The sequence below is a fragment of the Ursus arctos genome, unplaced genomic scaffold (genome assembly GCF_023065955.2).
Source record: "Ursus arctos isolate Adak ecotype North America unplaced genomic scaffold, UrsArc2.0 scaffold_30, whole genome shotgun sequence".
NCBI lineage: Eukaryota > Metazoa > Chordata > Mammalia > Carnivora > Ursidae > Ursus > Ursus arctos.
In genome coordinates, this window is record NW_026622986.1 from 23,876,543 (window position 1) to 23,896,478 (window position 19,936).

General features: G+C 41.7%; 1 protein-coding gene across 1 annotated transcript in view; it reads left to right on the plus strand.

Annotated features, from left to right (window-relative positions):
* The first annotated feature begins 248 nt into the window (after positions 1–248).
* FRMD4A (FERM domain containing 4A) overlaps positions 249–19,936 on the plus strand; it is a 592,045-nt gene continuing 572,357 nt past the window's right edge. The window contains exon 1 of the mRNA XM_057304597.1: positions 249–318. Coding sequence (XP_057160580.1) covers positions 274–318 — 45 coding nt within the window. The 5' untranslated portion in view covers positions 249–273. The remainder of the gene's footprint in view (positions 319–19,936) is intronic.

The window sequence follows — 19,936 nt, forward strand, 5'->3', positions numbered from 1 at the left end:
GTGAAGCTAGGGAGGGCTCACCTTTAAATAACCTGCAGCTTTCTATTTTCATTCTTTTTTTTTTTTTCATTCCTAAGCACTGTTCCCACCCCTTCTTCCCAACATCCGCCTGACCACCCCCTCCCCAACCCCCATGTGAAATGTGGCCTGTCTTCATCTTGAGTCTTTTGCACCCTGAGTCTGGATTTCTGGATTGTTTGCTGTAGGTATTTGTGGATGCCTCGCAGTCAGCCAGGGCCCAGGCGAACTGACTGTGCATGGGAATCGGAGACCATGGCCGTGCAGCTCGTGCCCGACTCTGCTCTCAGCCTGCTGATGGTGAGTGCTCCGGGAGGAGGTGGGGCCCAGGCAGCGCCCAGCTCCAGCCTCGCCCGCCCTCCTGCCCGCATCGTGGGCTGCTGCAGTAGCAGCAGACATGCGAAAAATCGCTCTACTTTATACTGCAGGCTTGTTTGAAATGATTCCTTGGGTGAGAGTATCAGCCATGACAAAGCACTCTCAGAGAAAAGAAGCTTTAGATTTGTCATTTTAGAAACTTGTTGCTTAATGCTATTTTGAGAGATGTGCTTGCAAACAGGTGCTAAGAGCCCCTGGAAATAGATTCCCACCAACGCCTCCCCCTGGCTTCTCAGCATCCTTTCCCACTGCCTTTTGCATTGAAATTGAGGTGATCGTGTTTGTTTGCTTTTGTATCTTCTCACAGCAACTGTGGAATTTTTTGCCCATGGAGCAGTGGACTAGGATCTTCTTTCTAGGTGCCCATGTGTCTGCTCAGATTCCCCCATAGAAGTAGCTGAGGAAGTTGTTTGTGGCCTTTTGTAACACTTGGACTGCAGAGCTCACCTCCCAACTGTGACTGCTGGGGAGACACTGGCAGAGGCCTTGTCCAGGCACCTGCCATTGTGTGGACCACTGGCCTACTTTAAGCTTCTCCATGATGTTAAGAAGGCCTCCACTCTTAGCATATCTAAGCAAACGGGGACACTGGCATCACCTTGTTTTAACCTGATTTACTTTTTGCTAGACTCTAGGTTCAGAGTTTGCATTTACCGTCATGTTGCTCCCCTTCTCCTCACTGAGTAGCCCATAGGCCGGGGTAATGCTGGCAGAAGTAACCCGCATCAGGCTCGGTGTGTGAATGCTCTAACGGTTGCACAGGAGATTTTACGAACAAAGCATAAGTGCTTCTGCTGTGTATATTGATCTATGTTTTCTGACTGAGAAGGGGAAATGCAGCTCTGTGAGGCCTGATGAGTTTATTAAGAGCACTTGGAAGTGGAGCCAGTGGGGAGCCTGCCTCCGGAGTGATGAGCAGGGTCAAATTAGAAGGGATAGATATCATGGTTTCTTCATTACCCCAAACGTCATTTGGGCCACAAAGCCATTTGAAATGCCTGAGATTGCATGGGCTTCTGCTGACTTCCGATTCCACTGAGAGAGAAGTATTCAAAAGAATTAAAGTTGTTTTCAGGAGAAATTATCCTTGACTCATCCCCCTTCCTCATAATTGTATTGTCTAATGGTACTTTATCCTCCATTGGCTACCCATGGTCATGTATGTGGGTGGTAAAGGTCTGAGTATTTCTGACTGTGGCAGGCAATGCAGTGGCAGTATCTCCAGGAAACTGGGAATCTGAATCATTTGCAAAAAAAATATAGACACATATGCCCATATTCAGGTATGTATATGCATATTATCTAATGTTTAATAGAAATAAGTCTTGCATTATGTTATTATAGAGAAGAAATGTGTTCTCAAAAGTTAGCTTTAGGGAGAGCCGGGCCTATTTGCCTCCCGATTACTGTTCTGATTTCTTCCCCATGCTTCTGAGCATTCAGGTGTGTGTCTGTTTTACTGGGAGCCCTAAGGATAAATCCTCGGTGCCCAAACAGAATGCAGCTCAACATCCTGGTCCAGCTGCTCCTGCCACACACACACTCGGGTTCTCTTGTTGCTGGTGCTCCCAAATATTATGGTTGCTGTCCGGAGGTATCTGCAGCTCAGATTTTATCCTCTGTGCGTCAGCAGCCTCTGCCCTCAGATCTATCCCTAGCGCTCACCCCCTGCCTGGATTAAAGGATTGCATGTATGTCTCTCTCAGAAGCAGGGGAAATAGCTCTTGAAATGATGGACCGTTAGATTAGAGAACCTTGGAGCACCATGTATAACCATAGTCAGTGCATGTTTTCTGGTTCATGACTGGTTCAGGGGAATTTTCCTTTATGGACTTTGTTGCTTTTTTCATTTTTAAGAGTAAACCTCAAAAAAAGTGCTTCCTGGCTTATTGCATGATGAGTCTCAAAATGTATAAGCAAGACAACAACGAAGAAGGGAGGAAAAGAAGCCATTTACCAGAATTTCTTTGGCTGTGAGTTCAGGAAGGAAGCTATAAACATTATTATTTATTAGCTAATCAATCAGCCAATCAATTCTCGGTATTTATGGAGTGCCTGCTGACTGAGGAAAGTAGCATAGTATAAGGGTCAGAGTGAGAGCCCATAAACACCCTGTTCGGGGAGAGGTCAATATCAGGTGGCTTGATTGCAATTCCTCAATTTTATGTTGTAGAGTCTTTGGGTGCAGGGAGCTAGGGAAGAGCAACTGACCACACCTCTTGGTTTTGAATAAGGAGGCAGCCAGAGGTTATATTCAGTGTAGATTGTAGATGATTCAGGGCAGAACAGATTAATTTGGTTGTGCAAGTGGCAACAGATCTGGAATTGGAGAGCCCTGTGCTCTGTTTCCAGCTTTGCCACTCATTGGGCGATCCTGGGTGACCTGGGTGATCCTTTCACTGTGCTTTAGTTGTGGCATTTGTTTACTGGGGGATCATGTTCATCTATAGGGTCCCTTTAAGCTCTGTTAAACATAATTTAAGACCTCTAGGAGTAGTGTCTAGAACAGAGGACCTCGAGAGGCAACTCTAATGCTTTATTCAGTGTTATGTCTTATTTGTACCCTACAATATGGACAGTGCTATTTTTAAGATGGGGGAATTTCTTCCCATCCATATGGCTTTTATTCCAGAAGTGTTTAATATTATTTGCTGGAAGGAGTGATCATTTGGGTTTGTTCACACTCCGCTGTCTGGAATCCTACACCATGGGAGCCTAATTTATTCTGCTGGACAAGAGCAGGTGACTTGGAATGTACCTAAGGTGACTTTCTAAGCTGGTACAGGGTGTGGGGCATCTGGAAGGGGACCTGGGTTGTAAGCATGTGCTGACTGTCTTGAGGTGGGTGGATTTCACTGATTCTTTCAATGAAGAGTTAGTATGGGAGGATAATGAGCATCCATGCAAGATGGAGGTCCTCAAACAATCAAGGAAGGGTGGATTCAGAGAGAGGACAGGTACTGGTGGTAATGACCACCTCATAGGCCATTGAAAAGCCTACCTCCTCCATCTTTGCAGAAATCTTGGGAAGCAAGAAAAACATTGTTGTGTTCACCACATTGTTGGGAGCCTCCAGCCTGATGTGACTAATTATAGAGCACGAAGCTCTTGGCGATGTGTCATTTGCTGAAATCACATGAGTTTAGGGAACTCTTTAAGGGCTGGAATGTGCTAGAGCCAGGGACTTGTTGATCATTTCTCTAATGACAGCTTAGAGATGTGCAACTAAGAGGCTACAGAGATGGTATTAGGATGATTTGGCTTTTAGATTCTGAAAGCTCAGACAGCTAGATTAAAATATTTTTAATGTAATTTAGCTAGCTAGGCAATAATGCAAATTATGCTTTTCTACAAAGTATCTTAACATATATTATCTCACTTGAGCCCTTCAACAGTCCTGGTTTTAAGACAGAAATTTTTGATAATCAGAATCTGAAAATCTGTTAGTGGTCATACAACTAGAATTGAGGGGGAAAAATCTCAAAATCAGGGTCCTGTGACTCTCAAGCCAGGACTTTCTTTGATACCATGTCAAAGCCCAAGAACTTGACCACCAGGATCTTCTAACACTTTGGATATAGCCCCTCAAGGGGGCCTCACTTCTGAGACAGTCTGCACTTCTCACATTTTTAGGTGAGTAGTGCTATCTTCTTATTTATCTTTATTCTTTTCCATGTTGCAATTTAAATTAAAAGGAGATACCATACATTTGGCTCAAGACATCTGGTTTGATTCTAGGAAGAAGAAATATTTTTATATCTATGAGACTTCCCATGTTTTCAAGGTTCCATTCTCTTGGACTCTCTTTCTAAGAAAATTGCCAAGAGTCAAGGTTTATAATAGGAAAATTAAATATGTAAAAATTTCCATTGATAAGTCAGAGAAATTAGTGAGTGATTATTCTCAGTGAATGAAGGATGTGAATTAGATTATCTTGAAGATTTTTTCCATTTCTAAAAATTTGATTTCAGATTTCTGGGTTTCTTTTGAACAGACTAGTTCTCTGGTCTGTTTTGAACAGATTCCAGTTGATAACCTGCTCTTGTAAAACTTCATCTCTCTAGTTTCATTTCATTTCCTTTCGTTATAGATTCTTCTTTCCTCAGATATTTTCCTCATTTGGAAATTTTCCTTTTTAATCAACAAATACTTGCTGAGTATCTACTCTGTGCAGGAAGAATAGAAGACCGTCATTAGCTTTAGTGAACCTAAAAATTAATTGAAAAGACAAGGTAGAAACATGTGGAAATTATAACGAAAAGGAATTTATAGGACAACTTCAGAGAATCACATAAGAACTGCAGTAAGACAGTGCATAATCCATAACGAAGTAAGCCCTGGGGTGCACTGCCTATCGGAGTGGGGCAACTGGTTCAAGCTTAAATAACATGTTGAGGGATAGATGAGAGTGAATCTGAGGTGAGGTGAGTGAATGAATTAGGATGGAATTCAGACTATGTTGGGAGATAGAAAGTACACTGGTTTGGACAGAGTTCCTAGAGGCTGACAAAGGCTTACATGGTCAGAAAAGCAGGTTAGGGGTGTGACCAATGTCTTAGTTCTATTACTATAACTTCATGTTCCTCTAAATTTGACCCGTGACAGGTCTCTGTTCAGAGTTTCTACTAAGACCATGGATTTTCTCCAGATTGCAAAAGGCAAAAGGCAAAAGGCATAGGATAAAATTGAAGTCTGTCTTGAGGAATCTTGCTCTTGAGTTAATAATAAAAATCCTTATATTTTTGAAAATGCTTTTTGCCTGCTGTCAGGATGGGTACTGTATCTTTCTATTGTACTGTCAAGCTGAGATCCAGAAATGCTAAAATGGCTTGCCCAAGATGACTTGGCTAATGGTGATGGTTTCCATAATGGTTAGCTCATGTATTTGAAAATGTAATGTTGACCACCTTTATGGAAATTCAAAGAATAATAATTATGTGTTAATACAGAGCATAGCCATCTAAAGCACTATGCACAGATTGGGACCATCTAAGCTTGGGGCCCAGACAGGGGTCCTGGATGTTCAGGTCTATAGTAGGATGCGTTCTTAGTATCATTTACCTTTCTTGTTTATTTAAAGTTGGATGATTGTCAAAACCTTGGAAAATGTTCATGTAATTGTTATATCTAAGTCAGTAGCTAAAATCCTTCTTAAACTCAATTATCCACCTTCTAAAGTGCAATTTCCTAATGGGTATGTCTGAAATCTTGATATGAATAATATTTGTAGTTAATGTTTAATGTACAAATTTATCTGTCTCAGAGGGTGAAATTTAAAATCAATGAGTCATACTCCCTCTCTCAAATAATTTTTTGCTGACTGTATTTTTATTTCATTTTATGTCTTTCTAATTTTACATGACAGAGTTCAACTCACACCAGCATTAACAAGGAGGGGAAATGTATTGACTGATGTAAATGGGGAGTCCAGGGATTGAAGTGGTTCCAGGAGAAGCTAGATTAAGGACTTTGGGTGACAGAGTCCAGATCCTCTGTGCATGTCTTTAGGCTGTAGCAGATTCTTTCCTCCAGCAGCTCCAGGATTACTTGTGCTTAGAGCTAGTGGGCCCAGATAAATGAGAGGAACTTTCCTTATAAAGTCATTTTTTAACATCTGTTTGGCCCGGTTGGGTAATTGTTATTGCCCCTGGCCAATCACTGGGTCCAAAGATAGGTTCTCTGACAGAGCAGGTTGTCTTCTATGTTTAGACCTGTGGGAAGAGAGGAGGTGCATCTGTTGGCTGATAACTCCGCCTGAGTCAACAGGAAGTGGAAAAGCTATGTTCCAGAAGGAAAAGAGGTCTTTTACCAGCAAGGAGAAAGGAATGCTAGCAAGGTAAACACAATAGATGCTCATTAGTGGTCTTTACAACTTGTGTACCATAGGTTTGTAAAGCATCAGTGAACCCTGAATCATTGGTTCAGTTTCCCTCAAAACAAATATAAATGGAAAAGCCCAATTGTCTAGTTTACGCTAGATTGAAAACATCTCACCACCTGTAAAGTGGGATAATAATAGCTATCATGTAAGATTTGGGGTAGTTCAATGAGACATGCAGGTAAAAAGTACCTTAGCACTGTTCCCGGATCAAAGTAAATACACAGTAAGTATTAGTAATTGTTTGCATTATGTTAAAATGATATGAAACTATCATCCACCCAAGCTCATCTCATTGGACTCTTGAATGAGCCAGAGTTGATCTAAAAGAAGTTGCCCAAACGTCTCTCCATCCCAGTGTCTGAACAGTCAGTGATCACTTTGGACAACCAGCCAGTTGTTTTAGAAAAACAGATGCTCCTAGGATCAGGTGAACTGTCCCAATCATGAGCAAATTTAAATTTGCATTCCTGTCTTGACTAACTAACAAAATTTTCTTACCCTCTGAGGGAAGATGACTAAAATATGGGCTGCAATATGTTCTCTCTGGCAAATGCAAAATGCATGCCATCCAGGCTGCTATTCATGATTGGGTGCTATTAGTGCATCTCTGCTAAAAATTAATTGTATGGCTGCTTTGCAAAGTTTAATAGTCATTTGGAGAGCATATGTTACTGGTGCAGGTAGCGGTATCTCATTGAATTCTATGCCAAAATATGAAGTCAAATGGAACATATGGTATTTAGCCTGGTCATAATCAAAGGTTCTGGAAACATGCTTGACTAAAACCATGGGGTATATACAGTATAAGAAGACTAAATTCCAATGTCAAGGTAAAATTGGCCTGCAACTCATGTTTCCTAGTAATGAGTGCTCTTTATAACTCTGGATATTGAAATGTTAGTCTCTCAATCCAGACCTGGAGAAGCAATTTCCTGAGCAGTAGATCCAATTCCACTCCCCAAGCGATGTCATGCATGCCCATGGTTTTAACTCTCATCTGTACACTGAAGACTACCTAATCACGTCTTTGGCTCAGGCCTTCCCCACACGTTTCTCATGACTAGCAATCCAAATGCATATCAGGTTTATCCTCCTGTTTGTCCCGTAGATACCTCAAACTCAGTTCACCCCAAAGAGGAATTGTGACCTCCTTCCTGGTCTACATGTCTTTCATTGATGGTTATACCATTTTGCCTGTCATCTGAGATTCACTGTTGACTCCTTCTTCTTCCTCATCCACCTTCTCCAGTTATCTCCACGTTCTGTTGCCTCTGCTCCTTCATTTCTCTATAATTCAGCCCCTCCTTCTCATGCCTCCCACCCTGCCTGGTTCAAGTGTACAGTCTCTTGCACCTGGATCTCTGCTTCTATTCTCTTTTCACTATGTCTATCCTCTGTACAATTTCCAGAGTGATATTTCTAAAATGAAATTCTGATTTTGCTACTAATTAGATCTATTTTCTTCTAAAATGAAGGTCTAAAATCCTCTGTACTTGATGATACATGGGATAAAGCTCAAGTATTTTATTATTTAATTGAGGTAAAATTGATAGATAATAGTATATAAGTTTCAGATGTACAAAATTATAACTTGATATCTGTATGCACTACAAAGTGATCAAGCTTTTTAACATACACAGTAGTCACTTCAAGCTCCAACCTCTGCCTCCCTGTCCAACTGCATGCCCTGCTGTACCTCCCACCACCCCTCAGAATTGGTGCCTTAGCGGAGTTGGGCTGTTCCTGCTCCCCAGAAACACCATGCTGGTTCAAGTCTGTGTACTTTTGAATGTGCTCTTTCCACTTCCTCACTTTTTCCTCTATTTCATTTATATTTCTATTTTTTATCATTTCACTTATTGATAACACTGCTATATGATATTTGACTGCTCTACCTGTTTTCCTTAATAAAATGTGAGCACATCAACAATATAGAGTATTTCTCATCCATTCATTCAACAAATATTTATTGAACACCTATCTTCTGGGCACTATTTTAACATGAGGGATATAGTAAAGTGAACAAGACAGACAAGGTTTTTGGTGTCCTTGAGCTTACCTGGGGAGAGATTTAAAAAAAATAAGTACATTAAAAACACATGGAAATATCAGGAAGTGGTAATTGCTCTAGAGCAAATTATAAATGATGATGGGGAGATAGTGCTTGGGTTACAGCTTTAGAGTGGGTGATCAAGGGACCCTTCTCTGAGGAAGCTGAAGGGTGACTGGCAAGAAAGAGATAGTGGTGGAAAGTTGTGGGCAGGGCATTCCAATCAAGGTAGAAGCCATAGGACCTACAGGAGTTTATTGGGTCCCAGTGCCTTGTGCTGTATTTGGTATATTCAGTAAATTAAAGTATTGCTCAGTTATTTCTGGCAGTTTAACACAGGACCATGCTAAGACACATGGGTCTTGCTCCAGAGCTTACATATCACAAAAGAATTATACCTAAAGGAAACATTGAGGTAATACCTCATGACCTTGTGAGAGGAGACAGCCCCCCTTTATAGGGCATGGTACCAACAGTGTGTGGGAAGGAATTCAGAGGAGTGGTCTGGGAGGGATAGGAGAGGGAGACCTAGAGATTTAGTTACGAAAGGGTCTGTGAAGGAAAAGGACATCAAGCCATTCAAAGGGGGCAGATTTCCCCCTCTGTTGATATGATTGATATATACATTGTGTAAGTTTAAGGTGTACAGCGTATTGATTTGTTACACTGACCTATTGCAATATGATTACCACCTTAGCATTAGCTAACACCTCCATCAGGCACATACTTACCATTTCTTTTTTTGTGCCAAGAAAATCTAAAATTTACTCTCTCAGCAACTTTCAAGTATATATACAGTGTCGTTAACTCTAGTCACCAGAATTAGATTTGATTAGATCCTCAGGACTTATTCATCTTCTAACTGCAGGTTTGTACCTGTGACCAATATTTCCCCATTTACCCTACCATCAGTCCCTAGGAACTGCCATTCTACTCTCCGTTTTTTATAAGTTTCACATTTTAAGAATCCACATATAAATGATACCATACGGTATTTGTCTTCCTCTCTCTTTTTTCACTGAGGAAAATGCCCTCAATATCCATCCATTTTGTCACAAGTGGCAGAATTTCCTTTTTTCTTGTGGCTGAATAATTCTGCATTGTGTGTGTGTGAGTGTGTGTGTGTGTGTGTGTGTGTGTGTGATATCTGCTTTATCCCTTCATCCATAGATGGACAGTTAGATTGTCTTGGTTAGCCAATGTCTTAGGTTGTTGTGGTTAGCCAATGTCTTGGCTATTGTGAGTAATGCTGCAATGAACATGAGGATATAGATACCTCTTAGAGACCCTGTTTTCATTTCCTTTGGATATATTCAGAGGTGGGATTGGTGTACATTTATTTTTGATGGGGGAGGAAAGGGAGAGAGTATCTTTCTAGGAAAAGGAACAAAGTGATGAGGGAGATTCAGGAGGAAATGATTATGAAACACTATGGTAGGGATCAGATGAGGGCAGAGGTGGGGGTGGGAAGGAGGGACTAGTAGGAGAGGATTTGCATTGTGCAGGAGGAGGAAATCTGGTGGAGCAAGTTGGGACCAGATGAGGGAAGACATTGCAAATGGTCCTGTGAGTACCTGGATTGCAGTCACAGGCATTTATGAGTTTTTCTGCATTCCTTGATGGGGACTGACTTAACCAGTGGGTTGGGAAGTTTAATCTGGTGGTGGTATGCAGAGTGCACTGGGAAGACAGGAAGGAGAATGCCTGTTCAGATGAGTCAAATGCATAAGTTCAGGTTGGGGGTGAAGAGGCAGCATCATGGTGGATGTGGGAAAACAGGAAAGTGGATAAATTCAAGGGACATTCTGAAGGCAACATCATCAAGACCATATGATAGATTGACAATGGGGCCCATCCACAGAGAGGAGTCAGCCAGGACTACAGAGTGTTGGATCTCAGAGCTGCAGGGAGTGGTACAGGAACACCATCAGGGTGGGAAATACAATTTGCAGATAAAATTAATGTGGGACCACGGAGTTGAAGGCACTGAGGAAATAATGGGATTTCCCAGCAGAGATGGTTGATGGGCAGTTGGAGATAGTGGTTACTTAGTCAATGATTAGATTTGGAGGGGCAGATCTGAGAATGAGACTAGAAGCCCAGGAATCCTGAAGAAAGACTGTAGAGAGAAAAAAACAGAAGACCACACCTGTGGAAGGGGAGTTCTAGAAGCCATGGTCAGAAAGAGTTCATATTATCTTGTGATACAGGCCACATTTGTACCAGGTCAATGTTACCTTGACTTGCGCATTAATTTTCCTCACATTGAAAGTACCACATGGCCTAACTGAGGCAGCCTCAGAGCTTTTTTGCCAGATGCAGGTTAAATGCAGTTTCATTAGATAACTGCACCTCTTCCCAGGTTCCTATAGGGCACAGCTGGGCTGGGAATGTTCACACACCACCTGTTACCAAACACCATATCCATTGGGTGTGTTCCACTTACTGCTTACCGCTGCATAGCAACTGCTGCATGCTCTGTGACTTAAAACAACCATTTGTTAGGCTTACCAATTCTATGGGCCAGAACTTCCAAAAGGTAGCAGTGGGAAAGGCTTGTCTTTGCTCTGTAATGTCTGGAACCTCACCTGGGAAGAGTGAAAGTCTGGGATGACTCGACAGCTGGAGTCTGAAATTTCCTGGAGGCAGCTCCACTCATGTGTCTGGTGCTGGGTGTTGCTGTCAGCTGGACCACAGCACTTATGTAGGAAAACTCCATATGACCTGGGCTTCCTTACAACATGGATGCTTCAAGGGAGCTGGACTGCTTACATGGTAGCTCAGGGCCCAAAAGCAAGTATCTGAGCTAACAAGGTGGTGCTCTGTGACCTTTTGTGAGTTGGCCTCAGAAGTCACACAGACTTGCTTCTACTGCATTTTCTTTGTTACGAACAAGTCATTAAGGCTAGATTGGAAGGGAGAGGATATAGACCCCTCCTCTTGGCGAAAGGGTGCTAACATATTTTATGATGTGTTTAAAGCCACCACGGTGGGTGTTCATTCATGTAATTTAATTTCATGGTCTTCGAGGGTCTTTTCCTTTTTTAATTACTCACAACTTGGCTATGGAACTTTGCTCAGCGGAAGCATTCCATAACTATTGATTGAATGATAAATTGGTATCAGAAGAATCCCATTTTTTATTTTTTTGCCTAGTGGCAAAAAGTTACCTTTGAATTTTTAGATTTTTATCCAACCTCTAAACATCTAGGAAGTAACACATTTAGTGTTTCTCTGTTATGTCTTCAAAGAACACCCAGAGAAGGTGAATCATGAATGGTCAGATCTGCCTCCTCTGTGACCTCAAGGTTTCTCTGGTTTAGTTCCCACTGATGATTGGGAGCTAATAAACTGGTAATGTTGCTTCCTTTCCATGCTTAGTGTTTGGACTCATAATTTGTTTTGTATCTTTAGTGCCTGTGTGTCAAAGTAAAAGAAGGGACATAGCTTGGTATTAGGACTGAAATGCTTTCTTTCCTTGTGAGGAGTGTGAGCATAATTGAGCTGTAATGAACACAGCTGAGGTCATTTTCCAGGGATTAATGACAAGGAGAATGTGTTCATGGCCTCAGGCTTAGTCTTCGGTCATTAACCTAGTTGGTCATTAATATTGTCTGGGAGTGCTTTATGTTAGGCCATTACAACTACTGCCATATGCTGCTACAATTGGGAACATGAACATTACCTGTATCAGGAACTATTTGTTTCCTCCCCATTCCCCATGATTACTGAACAAGGCAGCCTTTTTAATACACACTCCAAAAGCATGAAGCTACCAAGGGCGGGACAAATTTGAAGCTTCCCTTCCCTCCTTTCCCCTCTTCCTATTCTCTTCTTTTTTAAAAAATCATTTATGGAGGGTTGCAATCAGAGAGACATTATGGGAAGCATAATGAGGATATGTAGACATATATGTAAATACCACCTGGTCCCTGTTCTCAAGAAGTTTAGAGTTTAGTTGGAAAGGCCAGTAAACAATTCCAACACAGTGAGATAAATGTTATGACAAAGAAGTTGTCAAAGTGCTATAGAGTGTGAGAGCGCACAGCAAGAACCTCTACATGGCACTGATGTTTCAAGTGAGTTTTGAAGGATTAGAGGTGGATAAGTGGATGATGGTGGTAGGGAGTTCCAGGTACGGGGAAGAGCATACACAAATGCAAATGAGAGAGTTGCATGTTCCAAAAACTAGTAACATTTTTGAATGGGGAAGGTAAAAAAGAGTGGAGGAGAGGAGGTCAAACCCCTGGCTAGGGGAAGACACAACTATTTTCTGAATAAATAATGAGTTTGAAGTTTGTCACGAACTTTACTAATAGGCATTAATGATTTGAAGCAAGACATGAGATGATCAGCGTTGAGATGTAAAAATATCACTACAGAGGTAATACGGAGAATCAATTCAAAGAAGGGATGACCTGAAGAGAACCTGTATAAGAAGATACATATGGAAGTCATCCAGGCCAGCAATAACATGGGCTTGAACTAATGGTGGGCCAGTGGGAATGGAGGAAAAAGCAGGGATGAGCTATTCAAGTGGGAGACAGAGTTGGGTCATTTGTAATGATTCCCATTAATAAGTAAGGTAAATGCCTGCTCAAACAGGATTAAAAATAGGGAAATTCTTTATTTCATATATTAAGTCCAGAGGTAAAGCCAGTTCTAGGGTCTGCCTCTGGTCTCACTCTCACCCTCAATCACCTTAAATCTTTGGGCTCTGCTCTTGTCTGTGGGCAACAAGATGGCTGCCAACAGCAACTGCTCAATATGCGTCTTTGTTCAAGTCTGGGGGACAGAAGAAATTTCTTTCCTAAAATAGGAGCAGGAATTCTTCCTTTCTTTTTGAGTGGATCAACTCAAGTGATCTCCCCTCTCCATAGGAAAGCCAAGCACTGCTTGGCTTAAGCATGAGATCCTGAACTAGTCACTACCTAAGAGGCATGGAATCACCATGCTTGGCTTGATGTATCAGTATCTACTGCTGAAGGTTGAAATGGGGTCAGTTCCTACTACCTCACATAAAAGGGGGGGAAGAAGGTGAGTGTGGTTGCTGCATGGACAACCTACAGTATCTACAACTGGAGCACAGAACAGGGCACTCATCCCACTCAACCCAGAACTGGAGAATGAGGGAGGTCAGTATGTAGATTGTAAGTTTCTTTAGAGCAGGAACTATATCTCATTCACCACTGATTCTTTAGCTCTTAGCTCAGTGTCTGACACATAATAAGTGCTCAGTAAACATTTGTTGAATGAGTAAAGATATCTAAGAAGTGGTATCTGAGCTTATAGGTACAGACTGGTGATAAAGTAAAGGAAGGGCTTCAGGCAGAGTTAAAAGTATTGGTAAATGTAAAGGATCATACAGTTGTATGATACATTTCAGACAAGTCAAGGAAGTTAAGAGGAGCTGGTACTCAAATCCAAGGTGGGGACAGGCAGAGGACAAGGTTAGAGAGGTAAGGAAGGACTATGCTGAGGAGCTTGAGCCATATCCTGTAGATACTGGAAGACATCTGAACAGTTTGGGGCAAGAGAATGAAATAATCATGCTGCATTTGTATAAATCACTTTGCCAATGATGTGTAGAAAACTGCTATAGGAATGTGAGTAAGAAATAATGAGGTGAAATCAGTAGCGGATTAGATTTTGATTGGAAATGTGAGACAGGAGGAGTCAAGGGTGACCTCAGATCTTGATGTTGGGCAAGGAAGCAGGTGGTGATCACAGGGGAAGACCAGGTTTAAAAGGAGTAATGACATCTTCATTTTGGACAGGTTTGTTTTAAGGGGGCCTGCAAGACATTCTAGTGGAGGGGTTTAGCCATGGTTGGATGTGTGTGTGAAGATGGGGAAGATTTCTGGACTGGACATGCATATTTAGAGTCATCAGTATGCAGACAACAGAACAACAGAACAGCGTGAGGATGAAAACCATTTAGGGAGTGTAGACCAGGTGAAGCCATGAACCATGGATGAGGCAATGGAAGGGTAGGGAGTGGAAGGAAAGTCTACAAAGAGGCAAAGAAAGAAAGAGAGGTGGAAGGAGGTCCAGGAATGGACACCATCTTGGATGACAAGAGAGTGGAGAATTTCAAGAAAGACAGGAGTGATGATCATGACTATCAAGTGCATCAGAAAAATTAAGGAAGTTAAAAACGGAAAATACTTACCAGATGCGCCGGTCAGGATGGCAGCAGTGACCTTATGGTGAGATGCTTCATAAACATGCTAAAATCAGGAGCCAGCTTGCAAGTGAATGAAGAGGGAATAGGAGGTGAGCAAGTTAACACAGAGAGGAAAGCATAGGAAGTGGGGAGAAGAGACATTTGGATAGTAGCCTGAGGAGTGGGAGGAAACAAGGAGCATATTTCAGAGATGGGGAAAGCATGAGGATTGTTATAGACTCAAGGAAAGAGGCTCAGAGAGACTGAAAAGTGAGCAGTATAAGAGGGTGGGAGGGAATGTGGGCAATGCTTCCCCTCCTGGCCCCAAGATGGCTACTGCAGCTCCGAGCTTCACATCCTTTGTTCCTGCGTTCAAAAGCAAAAAAAAGAGGAACAGTAAAGAGAACTCTCCTGTGTCTCTTTATTTCTATCAAGGAGGAAAATTTCTCCCAGAAGCTGCCCAGAACATTATTGGATTATTATTTTTAATTGGCCAGAACAGAGTTACTTATGTGATGTGTTATGGATTGGTTCAGTCAGCCCCCTCCCACAACACCTTTCTAGAAAGTCCCCTAAACTGTAGAAGCTGGGGATCTAAAAAATGCATTTCACAACTTCCCTGCATGTGACCTGGCTCCCACCAAGCAAGCTCACTGGCACCAGACCAGGAAAAGGGAAGTGAATGACTTGAATTAGCCGTTGCAGATCAAATGTCCTTGAAAGCAAGGTGGCAAAGTGTTAGGTCTTTAGGACTAGCTTTTGTTTGGATTCTGGTGTTCGGTCTCTAGGGTCAGAGGTGGTGACTTAGTGATGCTATGGGGTCTTTGCCATAATGGTCTCGAGGTGTGCTTTGGCATTCATCTTGGTCTGTGGGGAATGACCTTGGTTATCTGGTTTTCCATACATTCTTAAACTACCTAACACCCTGTAATAAATCCCTTTCTACTTATGCTAATTATAGTGGATCTTGTTGTCTGCAAAAAGAACCCTGAAAAACACACAAGACCACTCCAGCTGTAAGGGAGGCTAGGGAAGAGAGTAGCTGGCATTTTTAGGCTCTTGCAGTAAAGAAGAAAGCTCAGGGTAATGGCTGCTGTGTAGCGAACCAAAAGATGTCTGCTAAAGGTAAGTGTGGACATAGACAAGTTTATAAAGAGAATAAACTAGGTGAGTGTTTTATTTGGTACATGAGGTTTTTAGGAGGATATCAAAATATTTAAAATATAACTATCATTCTATAAAAGTGGCCTATGTGAAAGAGCGAACAAAACATAAACCTATTTCATCCCTGTTGTCACTGTTGACAGCAGCCTCTGAAACACCAGTCAGGCCACCAGTCCAAATCCGAGGATGACAGTTGTGAAACAGAATCTGGTGAGCAACATGGGAGGAAGGAGGAATGGAATAAACATTGTGTCTTTTAAAAATATTAGAATCTCAATTACGATTATATAGACAAACTGGCAATATGGTGAAGCTGTTTTCAAAGCTCTTGGTAGATATCTGCCCATTAGATTCTTGGTTCTGAATCCTTTCAACTACTAACACCATTTTATTTTCAAATTAATTTTTTGTCCGGTTTTTAAAAATAAAGATACCCCGTTATATACATACATGCAATAACTATCTGCCACCATAGTTCCTTAATCCTTTAGATTCTCGTGTGTCCTTCTGTACATATATGTGCCATCTTTCCTTGTCACACTGTAGAGTGCTACCTCATTCTTTTTAAAGGTTGTATAATATTATATTGTATGAATGACTCGTAATTATTATTATTTTTTTTTAAAGATTTTATTTTTATTTATTTGACAGAGATAGAGACAGCCAGCGAGAGAGGGAACACAAGCAGGGGGAGTGGGAGAGGAAGAAGCAGGCTCATAGTGGAGGAGCCTGATGTGGGGCTCGATCCCATAACGCCGGGATCACGCCCTGAGCCGAAGGCAGACGCTTTAACCGCTGTGCCACCCAGGCGCCCCATGACTCGTAATTATTTAATCAATCTCTTATTGATGAACATTAGGCTGTTTTCAATATTCTGTATTTACAAACAATCCTGCAGTGAGCATTTGTGTGCATGCATCTTTGTGCAGATGGCTTGAGTGTCCCACACAATGTCTTCCTAGGTAGAGAGTACTGAATCGAGGGTAGGCCACTTAAAATTTTTATAGATATTGTCGTATTACTATCTTCAAAAGGCCACTATGTGGATTTGTTTTTAAAAATTCTACTTTCAAAGCCCTGGGTATATAAGAACCAATTCTTATCTGCTGGTAGGGAATAGAAGGATTATAGGAAAAGTTAACTATTCTCTAAAGGGTATTTAGAATCTTACTGTATAAACAATTACAGCATTAAATGTCTGCAAAATTCAAGTGGCAAATGAGCAGTGAATATCAATTACGCATCTGCTGCATCTCAAAGGCAGATGGCCTTTTAATTTTATATCCCAAGAATTATACCCAAATTTCATTCCCTTCCTCGGATTGCTCCCCCTCTTTTTCTACTTCCACTGAGAAAATGATTTATTGCACTTCTTACATATTACATTAATTTTAACAGCACAAAGAAACCACCTTACACATTTACTAAGCAGATACCTGGGATTGGGATTTAACCTGTTAATATATATTGAGTTCTGATAATTGTTTAACACTGAGGAAAGCCATACAAGAAAACTGACAAGACATGGTCCCTACCTTCAGTGACTTCACAGTCAGATTGAGAAATCAACATAGAAAACTCAAATGGTTAAACGCCAAATGAAAAGGAGTATCCAAGTGCTAAGCTGTATAATTTACCTATTCATGCTTGGCAATACAAAGCCCCCAGTGTGAGAGCTGTCAAAGAGACATGTTGGTGTTAGCTTGGTGTTGAGGGGCAGGAGGCAGGAATGGAAGAGCCCTGGGCAGGAACATATGCCTGACACAAACAAATAGAACTGAGTAAGGGCCGGCTGAGGGGGAGAGAGCCTGTGTGGGAGATGCCTGAAGCAAGGTTGGGTGGGGCCACATAACAAAAGGCCATGCTTGGTGGGAATAATATAGGAAATAATGGAAAATGAGTGTGGTATACTGGAAGGAGTGTTTGGGGTAAAGAAGATATGTAGTGTATGCAGAATTGGTCTGTAGAACCAAAAGGGCTCATGCTCTGGGCTCTCACACTGAGCAGTTTGAATTTGAGGTGGACCCTTCTTAGTGTCCCACATATAAAATGTCATCTTTCTTATGTCCCAAAGCTTTGTCAATTTATTTAAATTTTCCAAGCCTTGAGAGGATGAGACAGCTATTTTCCAGGACCTGGACAGATACTCAAGAAACATTTCTTGATGAACAGTGATGGGAGGAGGGGATTGGAGCTGGAGCAGCAGGTGGGGAGCCCCAGGCAGTATTCCAGGTACATGGCTACAAAAGACCCATGGTAGCAGTGCACTGGTGGGGACAGACAGCATGAATGGAACTCAGGAAGTTCAAAGTCAGTAACCACACGTTTTGGTGATCACAAAGAGGGGGTGGGGTGAGTCTGTTAAATAATCCAGTAAGTATTAGTGGGGGGGTCTGCTGTGTTCAAACTCCATGCTTGAGGGGAGGAAGAAGCTGATGAGAGATCTCCTTCATTCAAGGAGGTACAGTGTGGACAAGTTGAGTACATAAAGCCAGAAAGGACAAGGCAGGATGAGGTGAGAGCCCAAGACAGGTATCAACAAAATGCTGCAGAGGGTCAAAGAAGAAACAGATCCTGGCTTGCTGGGGGACTCAGGCTGACATCTGAGGACACATTGGAGGGTTGAAGAAGAGGGGTTGGGGGAGGGGACGTCCAATAGAAAGATGAACAAGAGCAAAAGGAAGGATGTGGACATCACTGGCATTGGAAGAGCACCCATCATTCTGGGAGTTTAGATAGATGGAGTGTGCAGGGAAAGGTAGGAAATCAGGCCAGAGATCAGTCTTTGTGTTCTGGGCTGGGAGTTTGTTTTGAATTAGGTAACAAATTACAATCTACTACAGATTCTTAAACAGGAGGTTTTATTGGGGTGGGGAGACGGTAATGAGCCGATCAGTGGGGAAATTATCACAGGAGTTCTGAAAGACTTAAGTTACCTGAGTAATGAAAGCAGCGAGACTTCTGGTGCATATGGAACCAGAAAGAAGGGCCAGGGTGGCTGGACTTGGGAATGCCCATCCATGAAACCCTAATGACAGTAGATTTTGACCTGCCTTGGAGGTTCTCAGAACTTTAGACAACCCAAGAACCCCACTGAAAGTTTGTTTAAAATTCCACTTCAGGGCCATCACCTCTGAGATTCTTATTTTCTGGGTCTGGTGTGGTTCCATAAATGTGAGATTTTTAAAAATCACTCCAGATGATTCTGTTGCAGGTGCCCCACGAATCACATACATGGAGAAATTCTCTGTACCCTAACATGATTATCTGTGAACTGACTGTGGTTTGAATATAGGCTGGTATAAAGCACTTTTTTTTTCTTCAAGGAAGAAGGGAATGGAAGGAAAGACAGGTGTCAGAGAGGAAATAATACTGAATCCTTAAATAGCTCCTCAGGTACATAAAAAATGGGCATCTACTGAATGATTTTTCGTAGTTCTTCCCAATATTAGCTATGAGATGACATCTTATAAGATGATTGATCTAAGGGTGATTTGATAGGTCACATTACCAATTAATGTGAAAACAATGTGTTTGGCTTCTTTAATCCCAAACTGATCTTGTCAGTATCCTGTAATTATAGGGTGGTGGTCTTTTGCCTGTCTGCCCCAGAATGACACCAAGGTATCAGGGAATATTTCATGCCAGTGGTGGCGATGGTCATGAACACACTTCCCATCAACGCTTGGACCTTTTCAAAGAGTCTATTTGTTGTTCAACCTGAAAATAGACTTAAAAGAAGTACAATCCCTACTCAAAGATGAAAGATACATGCAGAGAGAGAACCTTTGAGTTTTAAAAAGAGGTAGCTATTTCATATAAAAGCTGAGCTACATTTCCTCCTCAATCTGCTCCTGCATAATTTTATCCTACTTTCTAATTATGGTAACAGAACAAGAAAAATCCAGACTGCTGTTCACATTCTCACTACTTTCCTCAAGGAAAAAAAAAATGCTAGTCAGTATCTATGCCAGAGGAAAGGAAACAAAGACAGGATGTAAATTTTCTTTGTGTGAGTTATCCTTGGCACATTTCTCTCCCTTGTATTCCCTGAAGTCGTTTAAAGGAGTGACACTCAAGTCCAGTTAAAGGGATTTGGATAAAACTTCGAGTTTACAGTCAGTACCAATCAATAGTAGAATTTGTCCATCAATAGACTTTGAAATGCTCTTCAAAAATAGCTGCATTTAACCACAGCTAAATGACTAGAAAAGGAAATTTCGTTGAGCAAATTCCCCTTTGTTTGTAAGACTGAGCTTCAGAGCACTGAAAAATCACC